Below are 18944 nucleotides of genomic sequence, written 5' to 3'. Positions count from 1 at the left end.
GTTTAGGATTAGGTTTAGGGGGGTTAGGTTTAGGGGTTCATTTTAGGTTTAGGGTTTACAGCGTGCTTCTGTCTCCACGCTGTTGTCGCCCTGTTGATGACGTCAGCGACGCGGTTTAGTCGAGCGCGGTTTTGTGGTGGAACCGCAAACTTCATTTGTACTCTATTCAAAGATGATTCCATTCCCATGTATTCTGAAATTAAGGGCATTCCTCTTTTATTCCATCGAAATTCTTAGATACTTCCAAGTATTTTCTATTATAAATCACGATTAGGTGTCAAAAAAATTCTGGCAGACCCAGTTAGAATTTGCTCATTGTGAATTGCCTTGCAGATACCTAGCTACTTTGGAAATTAATACTGGAGCCTGGAATATTTGTTGTGATAATTTACTACTCTAGTGAAGGTGGCATTTTCACCAAAAAGAAAAAAGCATTATATGTTCAGTCTTATTACTGTCAGCCTCTGCTTTGCTGCTGCTTCGACTGCCATTGAAACGGGGAGGGGGGGCATGGTATTTGGGAGGGGACTACTACTTGTGCTGGAGGAAGATTCTGGAGTTTCTGCTGCCCGTCTTACTGCGCATGCGGAGGAGGTTTCCCGCCAAGGCCAACGGCACCGACATTCCATCTTGGTGATGCCTTTCGAAGTTATCTCGCACCTGACACTTGGGAGAATTATGATTGGACTGTAACTGGGATGCCAAGGGGTGGGGAATGGGTTATTCTATATATTGTTTGCTTTCGCGCCTAAATAATCAGTCTTCGCTTTGCTACGCTTCTGATCATTTATAATTAGTAAAAGTACACTTGATTTCTATCAATGGAGTCTCGTGGTTTTCGTTCCTAATTATCCAATGGAGGAGTGCTGACAATTACTTTATCCTATACCAGTTTGTTTTTGCTTATACTTCCTCTCATACACACATAACCACCACCCAATTTTAAAGGTAGTTAAAAAGATATGACCTCACTTATGACATTTGACCAAATGAATGTCTGGATGAGAACAACTAGCTTCTCATGCAACCTAGAGACGTGTCTAATTTTCACAAACATTTTTCACTGGAATTATCGTAGGAAAAAAAATATATGCATTAGGCTACATCATTCTGGTCTCCCCAGATATGCTGGATTACTAACAAAAGGATGTTATTGTTATCTAAACTTGTTTTGGTAACTGAGAAGCATCCATGCCTGTGAATTCTTCTGTTACAAAGGAGTGAGAGAAAAACCACTGTTTCTAATTTGATCTAAAACGAAAAGTAGCAGCTGAGAAAAGTTGTGGGTCAGGGATGCCAGGACAATATTTCCTGCATTAAAAAGTAAAGGGGTGCAAATGAAGAAAATTTAGGGAGGAATCATCAGTGAAGGGTTAAGGACCTTGCTCCACTGCTGATTATCCTTGATGAGTTCTTGTTCTTGGCAAGAAAGAAAAAGATTTATGACGGTCAGCCTTGTGCTGATAGTATGAAGTTCTCCAAGAACTTTAAACTTAATTACATCTGAACAATTAAAGGTGATAAAGAGTCATTGTTGTTCTTCAAAGAATACCAGGTAGAAGCATCTGGAAATTATCCATGCTTAGGTGCTTGGAGGAACTGGCATGAGAAAACTGGTACCAGAACTAGGCAAAATTCTATGTCCATTAAGCTATGTTTGGATAACCAAGCTTCCTTCCACACACCAGATTTTGCAAAGAAGACTAATATTAGTAGTTCTCACCAAATCTGCATAGATCAGTGGTAGTCAACCTGGTCCCTATCGCCCACTTGTGGGCGTTCCGGCTTTTATAGAGGGCGGTAGGGGTTTTGTCCGATACCGAAGCACTTTCCTTTTTTAAATTTAATTGACTTCCCTACTTTATAAATCACCATTACTGTGGAAACGGTGGGCGGTTAGAAAATTTTATTACTAACAGAGATACAAAAGTGGGCGGTGGGTATAAAAAGGTTGACTACCCCTGGCATAGATAAATGTAACCAAATGATTGGGACAAATTATTTAAACATTCAATATTGAAATTAAATTAAATTAACATTAATATTGAATCACCTGTGCTAAGACTGAAGTAAGATAGTAAGCACAAATTGACATTTCATTTGGAATTACAGGTTTGTTTGCTCTAAAAAACAAACCTGTAATTACAGGTTTGCTCGCTCTTTTAAAGCCCTACATGGTTTAGGACCTGGCTACCTGAGAGACCGCCTCCTGCCACTCACCTCCCAACGACCAACAAGATCGCACAGGCTGGGCCTCCTCCGGGTACCGTCAACCGGATAATGCCGGTTGGCAGCTCCCCGGGGGAGGGCCTTCTCTGTCGTGACCCGTCAAAACCGCACTTGACTAAGCCGCGCCCGATTAAACCGCGTCGCTGACGTCATCAACAGGGCGACAACAGCCAGCGCGGAGAAAGAAGGGCGCTTTAAATAGTGCTTTGAAAGCAAGCCGATTCAACTTAAGGTAAGGGTTAGGTTTAGGGTTAGGTTAAGGGTTAGGGTAAAGGTTAGGGTTAGGTTTAGGGTTAGGTTAAGGGTTAGGATTAGGGTTAGGTTAAGGGTTAGGTTAAGGGTTAGATTTAGGGTTAGGTTTAGGGTTAGGTTAAGGGTTAGGGTTAGGTTAAGGGTTAGGTTAAGGGTTAGGGTTAGGTTAAGGGTTAGGGTTAGGTTTAGGGTTAGGTTTAGGGTTAGGTTAAGGGTTAGGATTAGGTTTAGGGTTAGGTTAAGGGTTAGGTTTAGGATTAGGTTTAGGGGGGTTAGGTTTAGGTTTAGGGGTTAATTTTAGGTTTAGGTTTACAGCGTGCTTCTGTCTCCGCGCTGTTGTCGCCCTGTTGATGTCAGCGATGTGGTTTAGTCGGGCACGGTTTAGTCGGGCGCAGTTTTGTGGTGGAACCCTTCTCTGTTGCTGCGCCGGCCCTGTAGAATGATCTACCTGCAGAGATCCGGACCCGGCCTTGCGTAAAGCCGTTAAGACCTGCTTGTTCCGGCAGGCCTGGGGCTGTTGATGGATATCCAGCCCCCGCTTAGATGTAATGGATGATGTGAATTTTTAATATTGTACTTTTCCATTTTTAAATTTAAAGCTATGAGCTGCCCAGAGTCCCGATGGGAGTGGGTGGCATACAAATTTTAATAAACCTTAAACCTTAAAAAGAAGATAGGTATGTAAGGTAGACCCATTCAGCGCTATACCCCAGTTGAGTGAAGACTACTACTTAGTACTGTTAACCTTACTGGAAATCATGAGTACTAGGTTCACTACCATAGAAAAGAAAGAGAAATCACAACCTCAGTTTCCTTGGGAAAGTGGGGGGGAGTCAAGAAAGGATTGTTTCTTTTTTTTTTTTTAAATTACAATTACAAAAACATATTCAGAGTCACAAGATGCATTACAAAACAGACTACACAGGCCAGCAGCTACTGAAGCCTACAATTACAGGGCTACCGGTCAATAGAAATTAATGACCCTTCTTGAGCTTGCTTTGCAATGACAAGATATGCTTTATGTTGATGGGACAAACAAAGCAGATATTATTTTGTACTGCCCATTATATGCTTAGTGCAAAGCCACTTGTGCTTTGGAAAGTTACTGTCACCGTGGTAGCACTCATACAGTCCAAAAAAGGATCTTTCCTGTAAATTGTACCCTGGCCAATACTCAAGGAGTTTTCGGAAAGAGAACGGGAGAATTCATTTATGACCTAAATTAAGCAGTCAACACACATCGTCTTTTTGGTGTAATTCTGCCCATTTCTTTTTGCCCAATTAGCAGGCTGTAATTAACCGAATGCTATATAATTACATTCATGTTTAATTCTATGGTTTGGGGTAAGCGACTTGGGGGAGCCTGCTGTCTTGAAATAAGAGGGTAAAATTGCATGGAAATATTGTTCTGTGACAGTAATGGCAAATGAATGAAGGCAGAATCAGGAGAGAGAAGAAGAAAAAAGGGAGAGAAACTTGGGAAGAAGGAAAAAAAACTTTGTACTCTTTTTCCCTTTACTCAAGAGATATTAATCAACCTGGCCTTTGTGTATACAATTCTGAAAAATGACCAAAGGTACCCTCAGATACAGAATGACTGATTTATATCTTACAAGTCCAGGACTACAGAACCGAGACCTCTCACATACCTCTCTCAAGGCAAATTACTCACTTGATTATGGTCCAAGGTTGTTTTAAGAGGGTAAATAAAGTTCAAGGGAAAAACTTCTGGAAAACAGCCAAGCATGACTTTGCATGTGATTCTGAGCAATACATTAGCCTTAAATCTTAACTAACCAGACTGAATACAATGGAGTTGGAGTGGTGTTTGTTTTCCGTCAATTAAAAAGAAAAGCACTTTCTGAAAAACAGTCACAGCACAACCAAGAACAGGTCCCACTTTTGGCCAAAGTTACAAGGAAGTGCCTCCGTTGATTTTGGCTCAGCTCATCACATCATATAGGAGTAATTAAGAATGTGTTTATCTTCTTTTCTCTCTCTCTTTTTTTTTAAGTAATCTTTATTAGTTATACATTTTTTTAAGAGTAAAACATAGAAATACAAATACAGTTTTAAACATACAACCCCCCCCCCGCGGTGACAGTCATTCACAGCCCAACTTTTTTCTTTCCTTCCTCATTGTTAGGTCTCTAAGCCACATCTTCTCATTACAAAATTCAGGGATCTATTACAATACCCATGTTCACTTTTAACTTTCCCCGTTTTAAGTCCCTGCTGTTCTCCTTGCCGCCCACATATACCATAAGTTCCAGCTAAGGTGATGTTCCGTTTCTCCTTTGTCCCTCAGCCAACCCGTCTATTCTGTCCATTTCTGCACATTCATAGATCTTTTTTAATTATAGCATCTTCCGACGGTATGGTAGTGGATTTCCAAAATTGTGCATAAGTTATTCTTGCGGCCACAATTATATGTAGGCTCAAATGCCATATTGAATTGCTCATGTTTTCTGGTTTAATGCTTAGTAGAAGGTTCTCGGGTCTCCATTCCATGCTTGCCCCGGTAACCTCTTTTAGCCATTTTTTAATCCTTCTCCAGTACTTCGTGGCCTCAGTACAGGACCACCAAATATGGTAGAATGTGCCATCCTTTCTTCCACATTTCCAACACAGTGGAGATAACCCAGGAAACATTTTGGCTAACCTCATTGTGGGGAGGTGCCATCTATAAACCATCTTGTAGATGTTTTCTTTGAATGCTGTAGATATTGTAAGTTTAATGGTCTTATCTTCTTTTCTCACGCAAATCACCTGGCTTGTATTACTGGGAGAGGCTGTGTGAATGGATCCATGCAGTGGTTAATGGTTGCTTGAAAGAGTAGGCGATTCCGCTGGCTGTAAAACAGGTAGAGGTCTACCTCCTTTTCAAGAAACCATTGCTGGATCCAAAGGATCCTAACTTTTGAGAAGTTAGTTGACCTACAACTCCAAAAGACCCTCAAGAAAGCAGATTATCTGCCACCTCTTTCAGTGAGGTACAGTACTGATAGACTTGGAAGTTTATTTATTTAGAGCAGTGTTTCTCAACCTTGGCAACCTGAAGATGTCTGGACTTCAACTCCCAGAATTCCCCAGCCAGCGAATGCTGGCTGAGGAATTCTGGGAGTTGAAATCCGGACATCTTCAAGTTGCCAAGGTTGAGAAACACTGATTTAGAAAATGTATAAGGCTGCCTAATTCAGACATTGTGACTGTAGATGGTGTACGCATTAAAAAGGAAAAAAAAAACAGCAATAAATACAGTTAGTCCTCAATTTACAACAATTCATTGAGTGACCATTCAAAGTTACAATGGCACTGAAAAAAAAGTGACATAACTGATTTTCAGTTACGACCTTTGCAGCATCCCTATAGTCATGTGGTCAAAATTCAGATGCTTGGCAACTGGTTCATATTGCAGTGTCCCATTTTGTGACCTTCTGACAAGCAAACCAGATTCCAGATTCACTTAACAACTTTTCAATATCAACTGTGGCACAAATACTGTTGCCATTATGAACAAACCTGCCTGTACATAGAAAGTAGGGAAGGTAGAAACGAGCCAGTTTCCACTGCACCCATACAAAGGTGGAACCATAGAAACCAACCCACTCCTATCTTCTCCCAACCTCCAGGACCCATTAAGGTGAAGTTATAGCAATAGCAATAACACTTAGACTTATATACCGCTCAGTGGTGGGTTTCAAAAAAATTTCGAACCTACTCTGTGGTTGTGGCCTCCTTTGTGGGAGTGGCTTGCTGGCCATGTGACCTGGTGGGAGTGGCTTGCTGGCCATGTGTTTTTTTCTCTCTCTCTCTCTCTCTGCTTCCTTCCTTTTGTCTCTCTGTCCCTTTTTCCTTTTTTTTCTTTCATCTCTCTCTCACTTTTTCTTTCTTTTTTTTCCTTTTTTATTTCTTTCTTTCTTCCTTTCCTTCTCTTTCTCTCTCTGTGTGAGTCTGTCTGTGTGTGTGTGTGTCAGTGGTGGGTTTCAAAAATTTTTGGAACCTCTTCTCTAGGTGTGGCCTGCTTTCCAGGTCCACTGGTGGAACCTCTTCTAACCGGTTCGGTAGATTTGACAAACCGGTTCTACCGAACTGGTGCGAACTGGTAGGAACCCACCTCTGACACCGCTTTACAGTGCTTTGCAGCCCCCTCTAAGGGGCTTACGGGATCAGCATATTTCCCCCAACAATCTGGCTCCTAATTTTACCAACCTCGGAAGGATGGAAGGCTGAGTCAACCTTGACCCTGGTGACTCAACCCTAACCACTTCCCCACTGTGGCTCTTATGAATAAGAAGAGGACAGTTTTCACCCCATATAAACTGTAGAACCTTGGGTGTTGGTAGGAGAAGGCTGGAAAGGAAGTTGGGAGAAGATAAGAAAAAGCCAGCTTCCTGCTCCCTCCCCCATCCCTCCTTCTGGTCCCACCCAAAGCTTACTGGACTGCCTCCCATTTAAGGCAATAACTGTGCTGCACTTATAAGTAAATAAATAACGATTGGCAAACCAAAATAATGGTCATCATCCTAGTTAAAAACAGGTAAGAGCTTATAAATTCAAATGCCGTGAGAAAGCAAGACCAGTTTTACACTATAATTTCTTCAATGCACAAACTAAATTTTGGAGTACAGCTGCCACTTGCCATTAGCAATAGCAATAGCAGTTAGACTTATATACCGCTTCATAGGGCTTTCAGCCCACTCTAAGCGGTTTACAGAGTCAGCATATTGCCCCCAACAATCCGGGTCCTCATTTCACCCACCTCAGAAGGATGGAAGGCTGAGTCAACCTTGAGCCGGTGAGATTAGAACCGCCGAACTGCAGATAACAGTCAGCTGAAGTGGCCTGCAGTACTGCACCCTAACCACTGCGCCACCTCGGCCATACTAGTCAAGGCTAATAGGATGTGAGATCCAAAATATCTGGAAACCATAGCTGCCTACCTCAGGTATAAGCCTATGTTTGACCAGAGGTAGAATTGAGTCAACAGCTGCTGACATACAACTTAAAAACAGAAAAGAAACGCCTCTTACAAATACCAGAAGATTTAATAACTCATAGAAATACACCATTAAACAAGTAAGAACAAGCTGTATGTCATGCAGTTAATCATGAAATCTTACCATTGGTTGATTTAGAGAATGACCAGTCCTCTTCCAGCCTGCTGGGTAAGTCATCTTTCTCTTCTGCAGTGCCATATGTAGCTCGGCGATTTCTTAGAGATATATTGTCTTCTCCCACCATGGTTACAAAAAACTAAGACACTGGAAGGGGAGGAAGGGATAATTAGTTAATGTAAAATATATCACCTTTCTGCGACTAAGCAGTTAGTTTTATTAATTATATTCCAAGGCACTGAGGGATGGAACTAGTCAGAGGTGGGTTCCTACCCGTTCGCACCTATTCGGTAGAACCGGTTCGTCAAATCTACCGAACCGGTTAGAAGAGGTTCCACCAGTGGACCAGGAAAGCAGGCCACACCTACAGAAGAGGTCCCAAATTTTTTTGAAACCCACCACTGGTGGGTGTGTAATGTCCCGCAGTTATCTACGCATTAATAATGATCTAGTAATATTTCCTTATGCATTTTAGGGACCTTTCCTTACATAATTGGTGTTTTCTTTCATACTTTTGGATTTCTAATTTCTGTTTCCGTTAGTTGGCAATTGCTAAAACCAATCCCACGTGAAAAAGTATTCAAAGCCTTCTTGATTTTAATTGTCAATTTATTTATTCCTGCACGTTGTAGTATTTATTCATTTACATATCTTTGTTTTTCCACTGTTGTGCAAACACAATTCCAGCAGCTGCTAACATGTGTAAAATTAAATATATATTATACTCCCTTTCAAATAGCCAACAAAATATTTCTGGTTTTAATTCCATATCTTGCTTTACGATTGCTTCTAACCCCTAACTTCTGAATAGCTACTTGGACTGACCTAAGTACTAATTCATAATTTCATATCCGGTCACATGGGCGGCAACGCCCATCCGATCACATGGGCAGCAAGCCATTCCCATCCAATCACCTGGGCAGCAAGCCACTCCCATCCGGTCACATGGGTGGCAAGCCACTCACACAAAGGAGGCCACACCCACAGAGTAGGTTCCAACAATTTTTGAAACCCACCACTGGAACTAGTGAAGCGCAAAATTAGGAGTCTGGTAACTCTAAGATTACTTAAGACAGGCCAGGTGCCAGGCTAGGATCAGAGTAAGAAAAGAACAGCAAGTGATTTCTTACAACAAATGGATGTGAGAAAGAAACTCAAATCTTGGGGCATACACACACCTTTTGGTGAAGGGGCAGGGCCTCGGGAGGCAAAAAAATGCTGTATTCGATGTATAAGACTCACCCAGATTTTCAGCCTCTTTTTTGAGGGAAAAAAGGTGCGTCTTATACTCTGAAAAATACGGTAAGTAAAAATACAATAGGGTTTATCACATTCTGTTCTTATGCTTAAGGAATTGTAGGTTTTATCCGTCTCTGACCTTGTTTTACAGACATATAAAATATTAACTACATACAAATACCTGCTTTTCTCTCATCTATCACTGCAGGAAGAAGTCGCCAGATCCAGTTTTGAGGGAAGCCACTTTTAATTCACAACAGATAGTATGGATACCTGTTATGCAGTGGTGGGCTGCAAATTTTTTAACAACTGGTTCTCCTCCCTAATGACTGGGTGGATGGGTGGGTGTGGCCATGGGCATGGCCATGGGGTGTGACAGTACTTAGCTCCTACAGTATTCTGCCAGCCAAAATGGGGCATGGGGGTTAATTACAAAATTAATTACAAAATGTGGGCTTTGCTTTGTGACATCCAGACCCAATGATCAAGGGGTGTGAGCTGCACAAAATTATACTTTTGTTTGAAATCTCCCCAAAGTCAGGTGTACACTAAATGTAGACTGACTTTTAGTTACACACCTCCCTAGCAAACAGCAAATTCTGGAGCTCCAGGTAAAGAGGATTCATTTTAGGATGAGTAACCACAGTTTGTAAGGGATGCGGTGGCTCAGTGGCCAAGACGCTGAGCTTGTCAATCAGAAGATCGGCAGTTCAAATCCCTAGCGCCGCGTAACGGAGTGAGCTCCCGTTACTTGTCCCAGCTTCTGCCAACCTAGTTGATCGAAAGCATGTAAAAATGCAAATAGAAAAATAAGAACCACTTTTGGTGGGAACGTAACAGCGTTCCATGCGCCTTCGGCATTGAGTCATGCCGGTCACATGACCATGGAGACCTCTTCGGATAGCGCTGGCTCTTCGGCTTTGAAACGGAGATGAGCACCCTAGAATCGGGAACTACTAGCACATATGTACGAGGGGAACATTTAGTTTTAGCTTTAACCACAGTTTGTATGTTGGAGGTTCCTAAAGGAATGCTGGGAAACTCTGTATTTTAAAGAACGTTTGAGGGAGGGGTGCAGAATAGCCCTTCTATCAATAAATACTTTTTTGGTTTTAGAGAGACTCAGAGCCTGCCTTATATCCAGTGGATTTCATTTTAAATCTTGATATAATTTCTATGAATAACGAATGTAGAATCATAATGGCTAAGTATTTGGTCCTTCACATATCGAAAAAAATACAAAGCTAAGGGATAAACAAATAAAAAGATTGAAAAAAGAAAAGGCTCAGGAAAGAAAAAGAGTGGAAGTGTAAGAAAGAAAGAGGAATAGAAGGAACACCAAAAAAGAATGACTTCCAGCTTTCTTTGGTACAGATATAAGTAAAAAAAATATCAAACTCTAACTCTAAGATTCTATAATCCCATACCCAATCATCAAAGTCCAGATCAACTTTTAATTTCAGTTTCTCACAAAACTCCAGTAATGGTTCATATCGCTTTAATCACTATTTGTTAGGGAAACCACAACTGATTTATGTAATTGTACCAAACTCTAAATAAAACAGGAATGGAGAATTCTAAGTGGTAATGTAGACCCATGCTTCTCAAATTTGGCATTTTTAAGGTGCATGAATTTCAATTCCAGAATTCCCAAGACAGCATGAAGTTCGCCCATCTTAAACTTGCCAAGACTGAAAAATGCTGATCTACAGATAGGATTTCCCATTCCTCTTTTACTGGTTCTTACTTACTTATGAGCGATCATAATGCAAAATGCTACTTTCCACCCCATTCCAGAACACTGATAATGCAAAATCTCCACTTCCACCCCATCCCAGAACACCGATAATGCAAAATCTCCACTTCCACCCCATTCCAGAACACCGATAATGCAAAATCTCCACTTCCACCCCATCCCAGAACACCGATAATGCAAAATCTCCACTTCCACCCCATTCCAGAACACTGATAATGCAAAATCTCCACTTCCACCCCATTCCAGAACACCGATAATGCAAAATCTCCACTTCCACCCCATTCCAGAACACTGATAATGCAAAATCTCCACTTCCACCCCATTCCAGAACACTGATAATGCAAAATCTCCACTTCCACCCCATTCCAGAACACTGATAATGCAAAATCTCCACTTCCACCCCATTCCAGAACACTGATAATGCAAAATCTCCACTTCCACCCCATCCCAGAACACCGATAATGCAAAATCTCCACTTCCACCCCATTCCAGAACACCGATAATGCAAAATCTCCACTTCCACCCCATCCCAGAACACCGATAATGCAAAATCTCCACTTCCACCCCATTCCAGAACACCGATAATGCAAAATCTCCACTTCCACCCCATCCCAGAACACCGATAATGCAAAATCTCCACTTCCACCCCATTCCAGAACACTGATAATGCAAAATCTCCACTTCCACCCCATTCCAGAACACTGATAATGCAAAATCTCCACTTCCACCCCATTCCAGAACACTGATAATGCAAAATCTCTACTTCCACCCCATTCCAGAACACCGATAATGCAAAATCTCCACTTCCACCCCATCCCACACCAATGATAATGCAGTTATTCATCAAATCACTGCAATTGTTAAGTGAATCATGCAGTTATTAAAAGAATCTGGGCTCACTCATTGATTTCCCTTGTCGAACATTGGCTGGGAAGATCCCAAACCCCATGATCCTGAGGTGTGGTAACCATTGCAAATATATGCTGGTTGCCAAGCACCCAAATTTTGATAATGTGACTGGGGGGGGGGGGGGTTGCTACTCTGGTTGTAGGAGGACCAGTCATAAGTAACCTTTTTCAGTCCTGTTGCAACTTTGAATGGTTGTAAGCAAAGGACCACCATTGTTTTGAAAGTATTTTTCCACCACATTTTAAAAACTTTTGTCTCAATTATGACACCTACAGTTTTTTAAGAATAGCAAAAGACCTGCTGAAGCCCCCTGTTTTCATCCTTAATCAAACACACAATTGTTATTAATCCACCAAGTTAACATTTCTTTCTATAAGTTAGAGTTTTGCCATCTGCTAGACCAGTGTTTCTCAACCTTGGCAACTTGAAGATGTCCGGACTTCAACTCCTAGAATTCCCCAGCCAGCGAATGCTGGCTGGGGAATTCTAGGAGTTGAAGTCCGGACATCTTCAAGTTGCCAAGGTTGAGAAACACTGTGCTAGACAGAGAACAAGGATTCATCTCTTGGCTGTTCCTGCAGTCACCGTACAAAAGAGGCTTCCTTGGATTAAAAACTCAGAACAGGGAAGCATTCTACTTTCAATAACTCACTGTACCATTTTAACAATAACCTCTGAGCTGGTTTTCCACGTCTCAGAACTTAGCTCAAATGTGAACAAACCAGAATCCCAACATGTCTTTCCCAATATTTATTCTATCTGTGAGCCACAATGGTGCAGTGTTTAGAATGCAGTACTGCAGGCGGTTCACCGACAAAAGGGCGACCGACAAAACCGCGCCCGACTAAACCGCGGTGACAAAACCACATGTTCTAAAGTGCTACGATGAATTAGCGCTGAATCACACCGACAACAGCGCGGCGACAGAAGCACGCTATAAACCTAAACCAAACCCTAACCCTAAACATAACGCTAACGCTAACCCTAACCCTAAACATAACGCTAACCCTAACTCTAAACGTAATGCTAACCCTAACCCTAAACGTAATGCTAACCCTAACCCTAAACGTAATGCTAACCCTAAACGTAACGCTAACCCTAAACGTAACACTAACCCTAACCCTAAACATAACGCTAACCCTAAACGTAACACTAACCCTAAACATAACGCTAACCCTAAAAGTAACCCTAACCCTAAATGTAACGCTAACCCTAAACATAACCCTAACCCTAAACGTAACGCTAACCCTAAACATAACGCTAACCCTAAACGTAACCCTAACCCTAAACGTAACCCTAACCCTAAACGTAACCCTAACCCTAAACGTAACCCTAACCCTAAACGTAACCCTAACCCTAAACGTAACCCTAACCCTAAACGTAACGCTAACCCTAAACGTAACACTAACCCTAAACGTAACACTAACCCTAAACGTAACACTAACCCTAAACATAACGCTAACCCTAAAAGTAACCCTAACCCTAAATGTAACGCTAACCCTAAACATAACCCTAACCCTAAACGTAACGCTAACCCTAAACATAACGCTAACCCTAAACGTAACCCTAACCCTAAACGTAACCCTAACCCTAAACGTAACCCTAACCCTAAACGTAACCCTAACCCTAAACGTAACCCTAACCCTAAACGTAACCCTAACCCTAAACGTAACGCTAACCCTAAACGTAACACTAACCCTAAACGTAACACTAACCCTAAACATAACGCTAACCCTAAAAGTAACCCTAACCCTAAATGTAACGCTAACCCTAAACATAACCCTAACCCTAAACGTAACCCTAACCCTAAACGTAACGCTAACCCTAAACGTAACACTAACCCTAAACGTAACACTAACCCTAAACGTAACACTAACCCTAAACATAACGCTAACCCTAAAAGTAACCCTAACCCTAAATGTAACGCTAACCCTAAACATAACCCTAACCCTAAACGTAACGCTAACCCTAAACATAACGCTAACCCTAAACGTAACCCTAACCCTAAACGTAACCCTAACCCTAAACGTAACCCTAACCCTAAACGTAACCCTAACCCTAAACGTAACCCTAACCCTAAACGTAACCCTAACCCTAAACGTAACGCTAACCCTAAACGTAACACTAACCCTAAACGTAACACTAACCCTAAACGTAACGCTAACCCTAAACGTAACGCTAACCCTAAACGTAACACTAACCCTAAACGTAACGCTAACCCTAACCCTAAACATAACGCTAACCCTAAACGTAATGCTAACCCTAAACATAACGCTAACCCTAAACGTAACACTAACCCTAAACGTAACGCTAACCCTAAACGTAACGCTAACCCTAACCCTAAACGTAACACTAACCCTAAACGTAACGCTAACCCTAAACGTAACGCTAACCCTAAACGTAACACTAACCCTAAACGTAACGCTAACCCTGACCCTAAACATAACGCTAACCCTAAACGTAACGCTAACCCTAAACATAACGCTAACCCTAAACGTAACGCTAACCCTAAACATAACGCTAACCCTAAACGTAACCCTAACCCTAAACGTAACGCTAACCCTAAACATAACGCTAACCCTAAACGTAACCCTAACCCTAAACATAACGCTAACCCTAAACGTAACCCTAAAAGTCTAACTGCTATTGCTATTATCACTATTTTTATCACTGAAAATAAGAGTTGATATTAGTTGAGATACATTAAGTTCATTCAGTCTTATGTCCAGTCTTAGCTTTCATACTTGTACAAGATGCATTCAGTTTAAAATAATCTGTTTTAATCAGTGAATTAATCTAAGTATATCATCTATACCAGTGTTTCTCAACCTTAGCTACTTGAAGATGTCTGGATTGCAACTCCCAGAATTCCCCAGCCAGCGACTGCTGGCTGGGGAATTCTGGGAGTTGAAGTCCGGACATCTTCAAGTTGCCAAGGTTGGGAAACATTGATCTATACTATCCTAAATATAGTTCAAATGTTTCTTAACTCATATGTCACACTTTAAATATGCAATGATGAATTTCAACTTTTATTCAAAGCAAATAATTTTTAAACATGAAAATATACCGAAATTTATTTTCAAATCTATTCTTGTTATTCTATTTTTTTAAAAGTATTTATACAAGCTGAAGCATCTTCCGTTTGCATACAGATGCTAATCTGCTGTGACCCAACCAATCTTTAACTATAGAGCACCCCCCTCCAGATTTAGTAACCTCAAATTTCTGCAACCCTTTAAGCCTGATTAAGGGAAGCCAGAGCTGTACTCTCCACTACATTTGAAAGGCGTTAGGCTGAGACCACTGGATGAAGACGATGATGAAAGATAAAATAATGTGCAACTAAAAAGAGGAGAAGAAAGATATCGATTTCACCACAAAGGAACAAGATTCAGGAAGTCTTTAAGTTTGACAAACAACAGAGAAGAAAGTGTGGCAAAGTGCACTAGAAGGCGCAGGATCATATGATCAGATTGCAAAAGGAAATGAGAATGTTGAATTTAAGTTTAGACTACCGGAGGTCATTAGTCGGTTTTCAAACTCCTAAAACTGAAGTGTTAAAAATCAGTAGTGTTGAGCAGCGCCATTTCTTTAATAGCAGTAAAAAAAAAGGAGGGACAGTAGTAAGAATTCATAACTAAATTGGAACATCAAGAAAATGTTCTCTCTAGATGTTCCAAGAGAAAGCATTTTGACTAGGTCCAATTTTTTTCAGTTCACCCAAATTCCTCCAGTAATCTCATTTACAGACTGTCTGTCTCAACTAGGATTTCTTATATTCCCCAACCACACTTCTCTTTGTCCCACTCTTTTCAGTCCATGCTAACTGAATTTCTTTTGAGGTGCAACAGTAAACCAGTAAAACATACCTTTTAGTTACCCTTTTTCTCTGCCAATTACCTCCAATAGACCAATCAGATCCCACAGATTAGGCCTCCTTCGAATTCCATCCGCCAGCCAATGCCGACTGGCGACTATCCGGAGGAGAGCCTTCTCTGTGGCTGCTCCGACCCTCTGGAACGAGCTCCCCGTGGAGATTCGAACCCTCACCACCCTCCAGGCCTTCTGCAAAGCCCTTAAAACCTGGCTGTTCCGACAGGCCTGGGGCTAAAGAGCTGTTGCCTCCCCCCCCCCCCCCCCGTCTCGAATGGTATGACTGTTGTGTGTTTTTAAATTATGTATTGTTATGTTTCGTCTTTTTATTTTCTGTCTGTACCCCCCTCCCTGTTTTGAATTGTGAGCCGCCCTGAGTCCCCTTTGGGGAAAAGGGCGGCATATAAATGAAATGAAATCAAATCAAATCAAACCAATTCTCTATTGCTTTTCAGGCGAGTAACCCCCCTATAAAGTATAAAATGGTATTTTTAAAAAGCAGATTTAATACGGTATAAACTTTCTTCACTCAAATCCACTTCAACACTCCCATTGTTGGATGAAAAAGAAAACTTAAGTAGCTGTGAAATGAAGAATATATAGTGGGAGACTGAGCCAGAGTTTCACTTTGTCACAAACTATGTTTTATACCAACATTTGATACCCCTATTCATTTCTCTCCCCCACCTACAAAACAGAGAAAACAGTTTGGAAATTTGCAGAAACAGATTCTATTTCAACATTTATGCCCTAAAAAAAAAAATGAGCCTTTTAAATATCACAAGAAGCACAAGGAAGTGTAAATAATGTTCCTATTTTCTCCCCAACAATCCCATGAGGTAGGATAAGCCAAGAATGACTAGCCCAAGTCATTCAGTTAGCTTTTAATTACAGAAGTGGTTCACCAATTTTCTTCATCTTCCTTTTTTAAATTTTTTTTATTTTAAACACATCAACAAAAACAAACACATGACTTAAATAATGTAGGAACTAGAAGTTCCATCATATATCATACAGCAGTTCCGTATCGGTTTCTTTACAGTTAGTGTTTTCCCTCCTATACATTTCTATCTTACATTCATGGTCCCCTTATTCGTTATCCATTTTTATGTACTATTCTAAATTTATTTATAACAAAATATTGTTTATTCTTTTTCTTTGCCATTCTTATACCTTTATTATTCCATTTAAAAGGTTATAATATACAGTTTGGGTTGCTTTGTTTACCATCCCTAGCACCTGTTGTAACACCACCTTATTTTCCCTTTCTTTTCTCCCTCCCTTCCTTCTCTACTTCCTTCCTTCCTCCTCTCCTTCCCCTTCCTTCTTCCCTTACCTCTCCCCTACTCCTACCCTCTCTCTTCCCCTTCCTACCCTTCTCTTTCTCTCCCTTCCACCCTCCTCTCCTTACCTCTTTCTTCCCTTGCCTCTCCTCTACTCTTCCTCTTCCCTTCCTACTATCTCTCCTTCTCTTTCTCTCCCTTCCACCCTCCTCTCCTTTCCTTCTTCCCTCCCTTCCCTACTTCCTTCCTCCTCTCCTTCCCCTTCCTTCTTCCCTTACCTCTCCCCTACTCCTACTCTCTCTCTTCCCCTTCCTACCTCTCTCCTTCTCTTTCTCTCCCTTCCACCCACCTCTCCTTACCTCTTTCTTCTTCCCTTGCCTCTCCTCCACTCTTCTCTTCCCTTCCTACTATCTCTCCTTCTCTTTCTCTCCCTTCCACCCTCCTCTCCTTACCTCTTTCTTCTTCCCTTGCCTCTCCTCCACTCTTCTCTTCCCTTCCTACTATCTCTCCTTCTCTTTCTCTCCCTTCCACCCTCCTCTCCATTCTTTCTTCATCTTCCTAATCTGGCTAGGAAAAAAAATGAAATTGCCAAGTGATTCCTCACTCATGCATTTACACCTTCACTAAAGTACATACATACACACCCATGCATTTACACCTTCACTAAAGTACATACATACACACTCATGCATTTACACCTTCACTAAAGTACATACATACACACTCATGCATTTACGCCTTCACTAAAGTACATACATACACACCCATGCATTTACACCTTCACTAAAGTACATACATACACACCCATGCATTTACACCTTCACTAAAGTACATACATACACACTCATGCATTTACACCTTCACTAAAGTACATACATACACACTCATGCATTTACGCCTTCACTAAAGTACATACATACACTACCATGCACTACGCCTATACTAGGTCTTGTTGGTAGGCATAATTTCAGCTTCCTTCCATTTAATGCCATGAAGATATGATGGTCCCACATCACATCATCATCTCTGCCAGCTGGGGATGCTGATCCCATCACCCCCAGCTGGCAGAGAGGTGGGCTGTTTAAAAATGATGTTCAGTCTGGCTGTCCAGCAGAGCCAGAGAGGGCTCCCCACCCTACTTCCTAGGAATTGAATTGAATTTATTGCATTTATATGCCGCCCTTTTCCCCCGAAGGGGACTCAGGAAGGCGGCTGGATGTCCACGGTGCAATTCTGAAATCCAGGAAGAAGCCCCCCAGCCAGGGCGCTTTCCTTTCCCTCTCGTTCTCTTTTCATCCACGACCCCAATGAAGCCCCCCCACCCACCCACTCCTCCTTCGATTCCGGGTCCTTGATGGAGGGAGTCCCAATTGCCCAACTCTCCTCCAACCACGTGCAACAAATCGGAAATGGGGAAAGAGCAACGCCGGAGAAGCGACGCAACCGGAGAACTCGCGGCTCGCTCTCGGTCCTGCCCTACGCCGTTCCCGTTGAAATGAACAGAGGACTCTCCCCCATCCGAGGAGCCGAAACGGATCGTGGGGATGGGGGGAAAGGCGCAAGCTCCGCGGGGTTGGATGTTCGAGGTCTCAGCCCTTTAAGCACAAGGGGAGGAAGCGGCGCCAGCTCCCCTCGCTTCCTGCCCCCTTCGCCCCTGCTCCGCAAAATGCCTTGGAGGGGATAAGGAGAGGAGCCGCTCAACCTCGCACGCCTCCCGCCTTCCTTACCTTGGGAACCGCTAGCTCTCTCTCTCTCTCGCTCTCCCTCCGCTGCGCTTTGCGCCTTGCACCACGATGGAGGAAAACAGCCGGGCGCCGTCCGTTTTTCTCTCCGCCGCCTTCGTCACTCAGAGGGCGGGGAAACCCACTCAAGAAAAGGACGAGAGCCGCCGCTGCCCATTGGCTGGGAGCCGCAGAAGCGGCCGGGGCTGCGCCAGCTCCCGAATCCGGGTCCGGGTCCTGCTTAAGCTCGAGGAGGCGGCCAAACTACTCCCAGCCAAGGGAACGGGTGGGCGTCTTCGCTGCTGTCGGGGGCCGCTCTTTTGGGGCGGCTAGTCTGGCGGAAAAGGAAGCTCTTTCAGCGCACAGGCCCAGAGGCAATCGCCCCCCCCCCTGAACCCCGAGCTCCTCTCCCGATGTATCCTTAGGGAAACGAATGAATTAGTATTAGGAGATAGATAGATAGATAGATAGATAGATAGATAGATAGATAGATAGATAGATAGATAGATAGATAGATAGATAGATAGATAGATAGATAGATAGATAGATAGATAGATAGATA

The 18944-nt window shown here is 42.4% G+C and overlaps 1 protein-coding gene across 2 annotated transcripts in view; it reads right to left on the bottom strand.

Annotated features, from left to right (window-relative positions):
* SOAT1 (sterol O-acyltransferase 1) overlaps nt 1-18513 on the bottom strand; it is a 49500-nt gene extending 30987 nt beyond the window's left edge. For both annotated transcript variants that reach the window (XM_087726840.1, XM_087726841.1), the window contains exons 1-2: nt 18389-18513; nt 7605-7745 (exon numbers count right to left, since the gene is read on the bottom strand). In XM_087726840.1, the coding sequence (XP_087582966.1) occupies nt 7605-7725 (121 nt within the window). In that variant the 5' untranslated portion in view covers nt 7726-7745; nt 18389-18513. The remainder of the gene's footprint in view (nt 1-7604; nt 7746-18388) is intronic.
* Nucleotides 18514-18944: the final 431 nt, after the last annotated feature.

The sequence above is a fragment of the Thamnophis sirtalis genome, unplaced genomic scaffold (genome assembly GCF_051295495.1).
Source record: "Thamnophis sirtalis isolate CommonGarterSnake01/CBP01778 unplaced genomic scaffold, rThaSir2_p1.2 scaffold_12, whole genome shotgun sequence".
Lineage (NCBI taxonomy): Eukaryota > Metazoa > Chordata > Lepidosauria > Squamata > Natricidae > Thamnophis > Thamnophis sirtalis.
The sequence above is the reverse complement of the archived record's forward strand: the minus strand, read 5'-3'. Positions and strand labels throughout refer to the sequence as shown.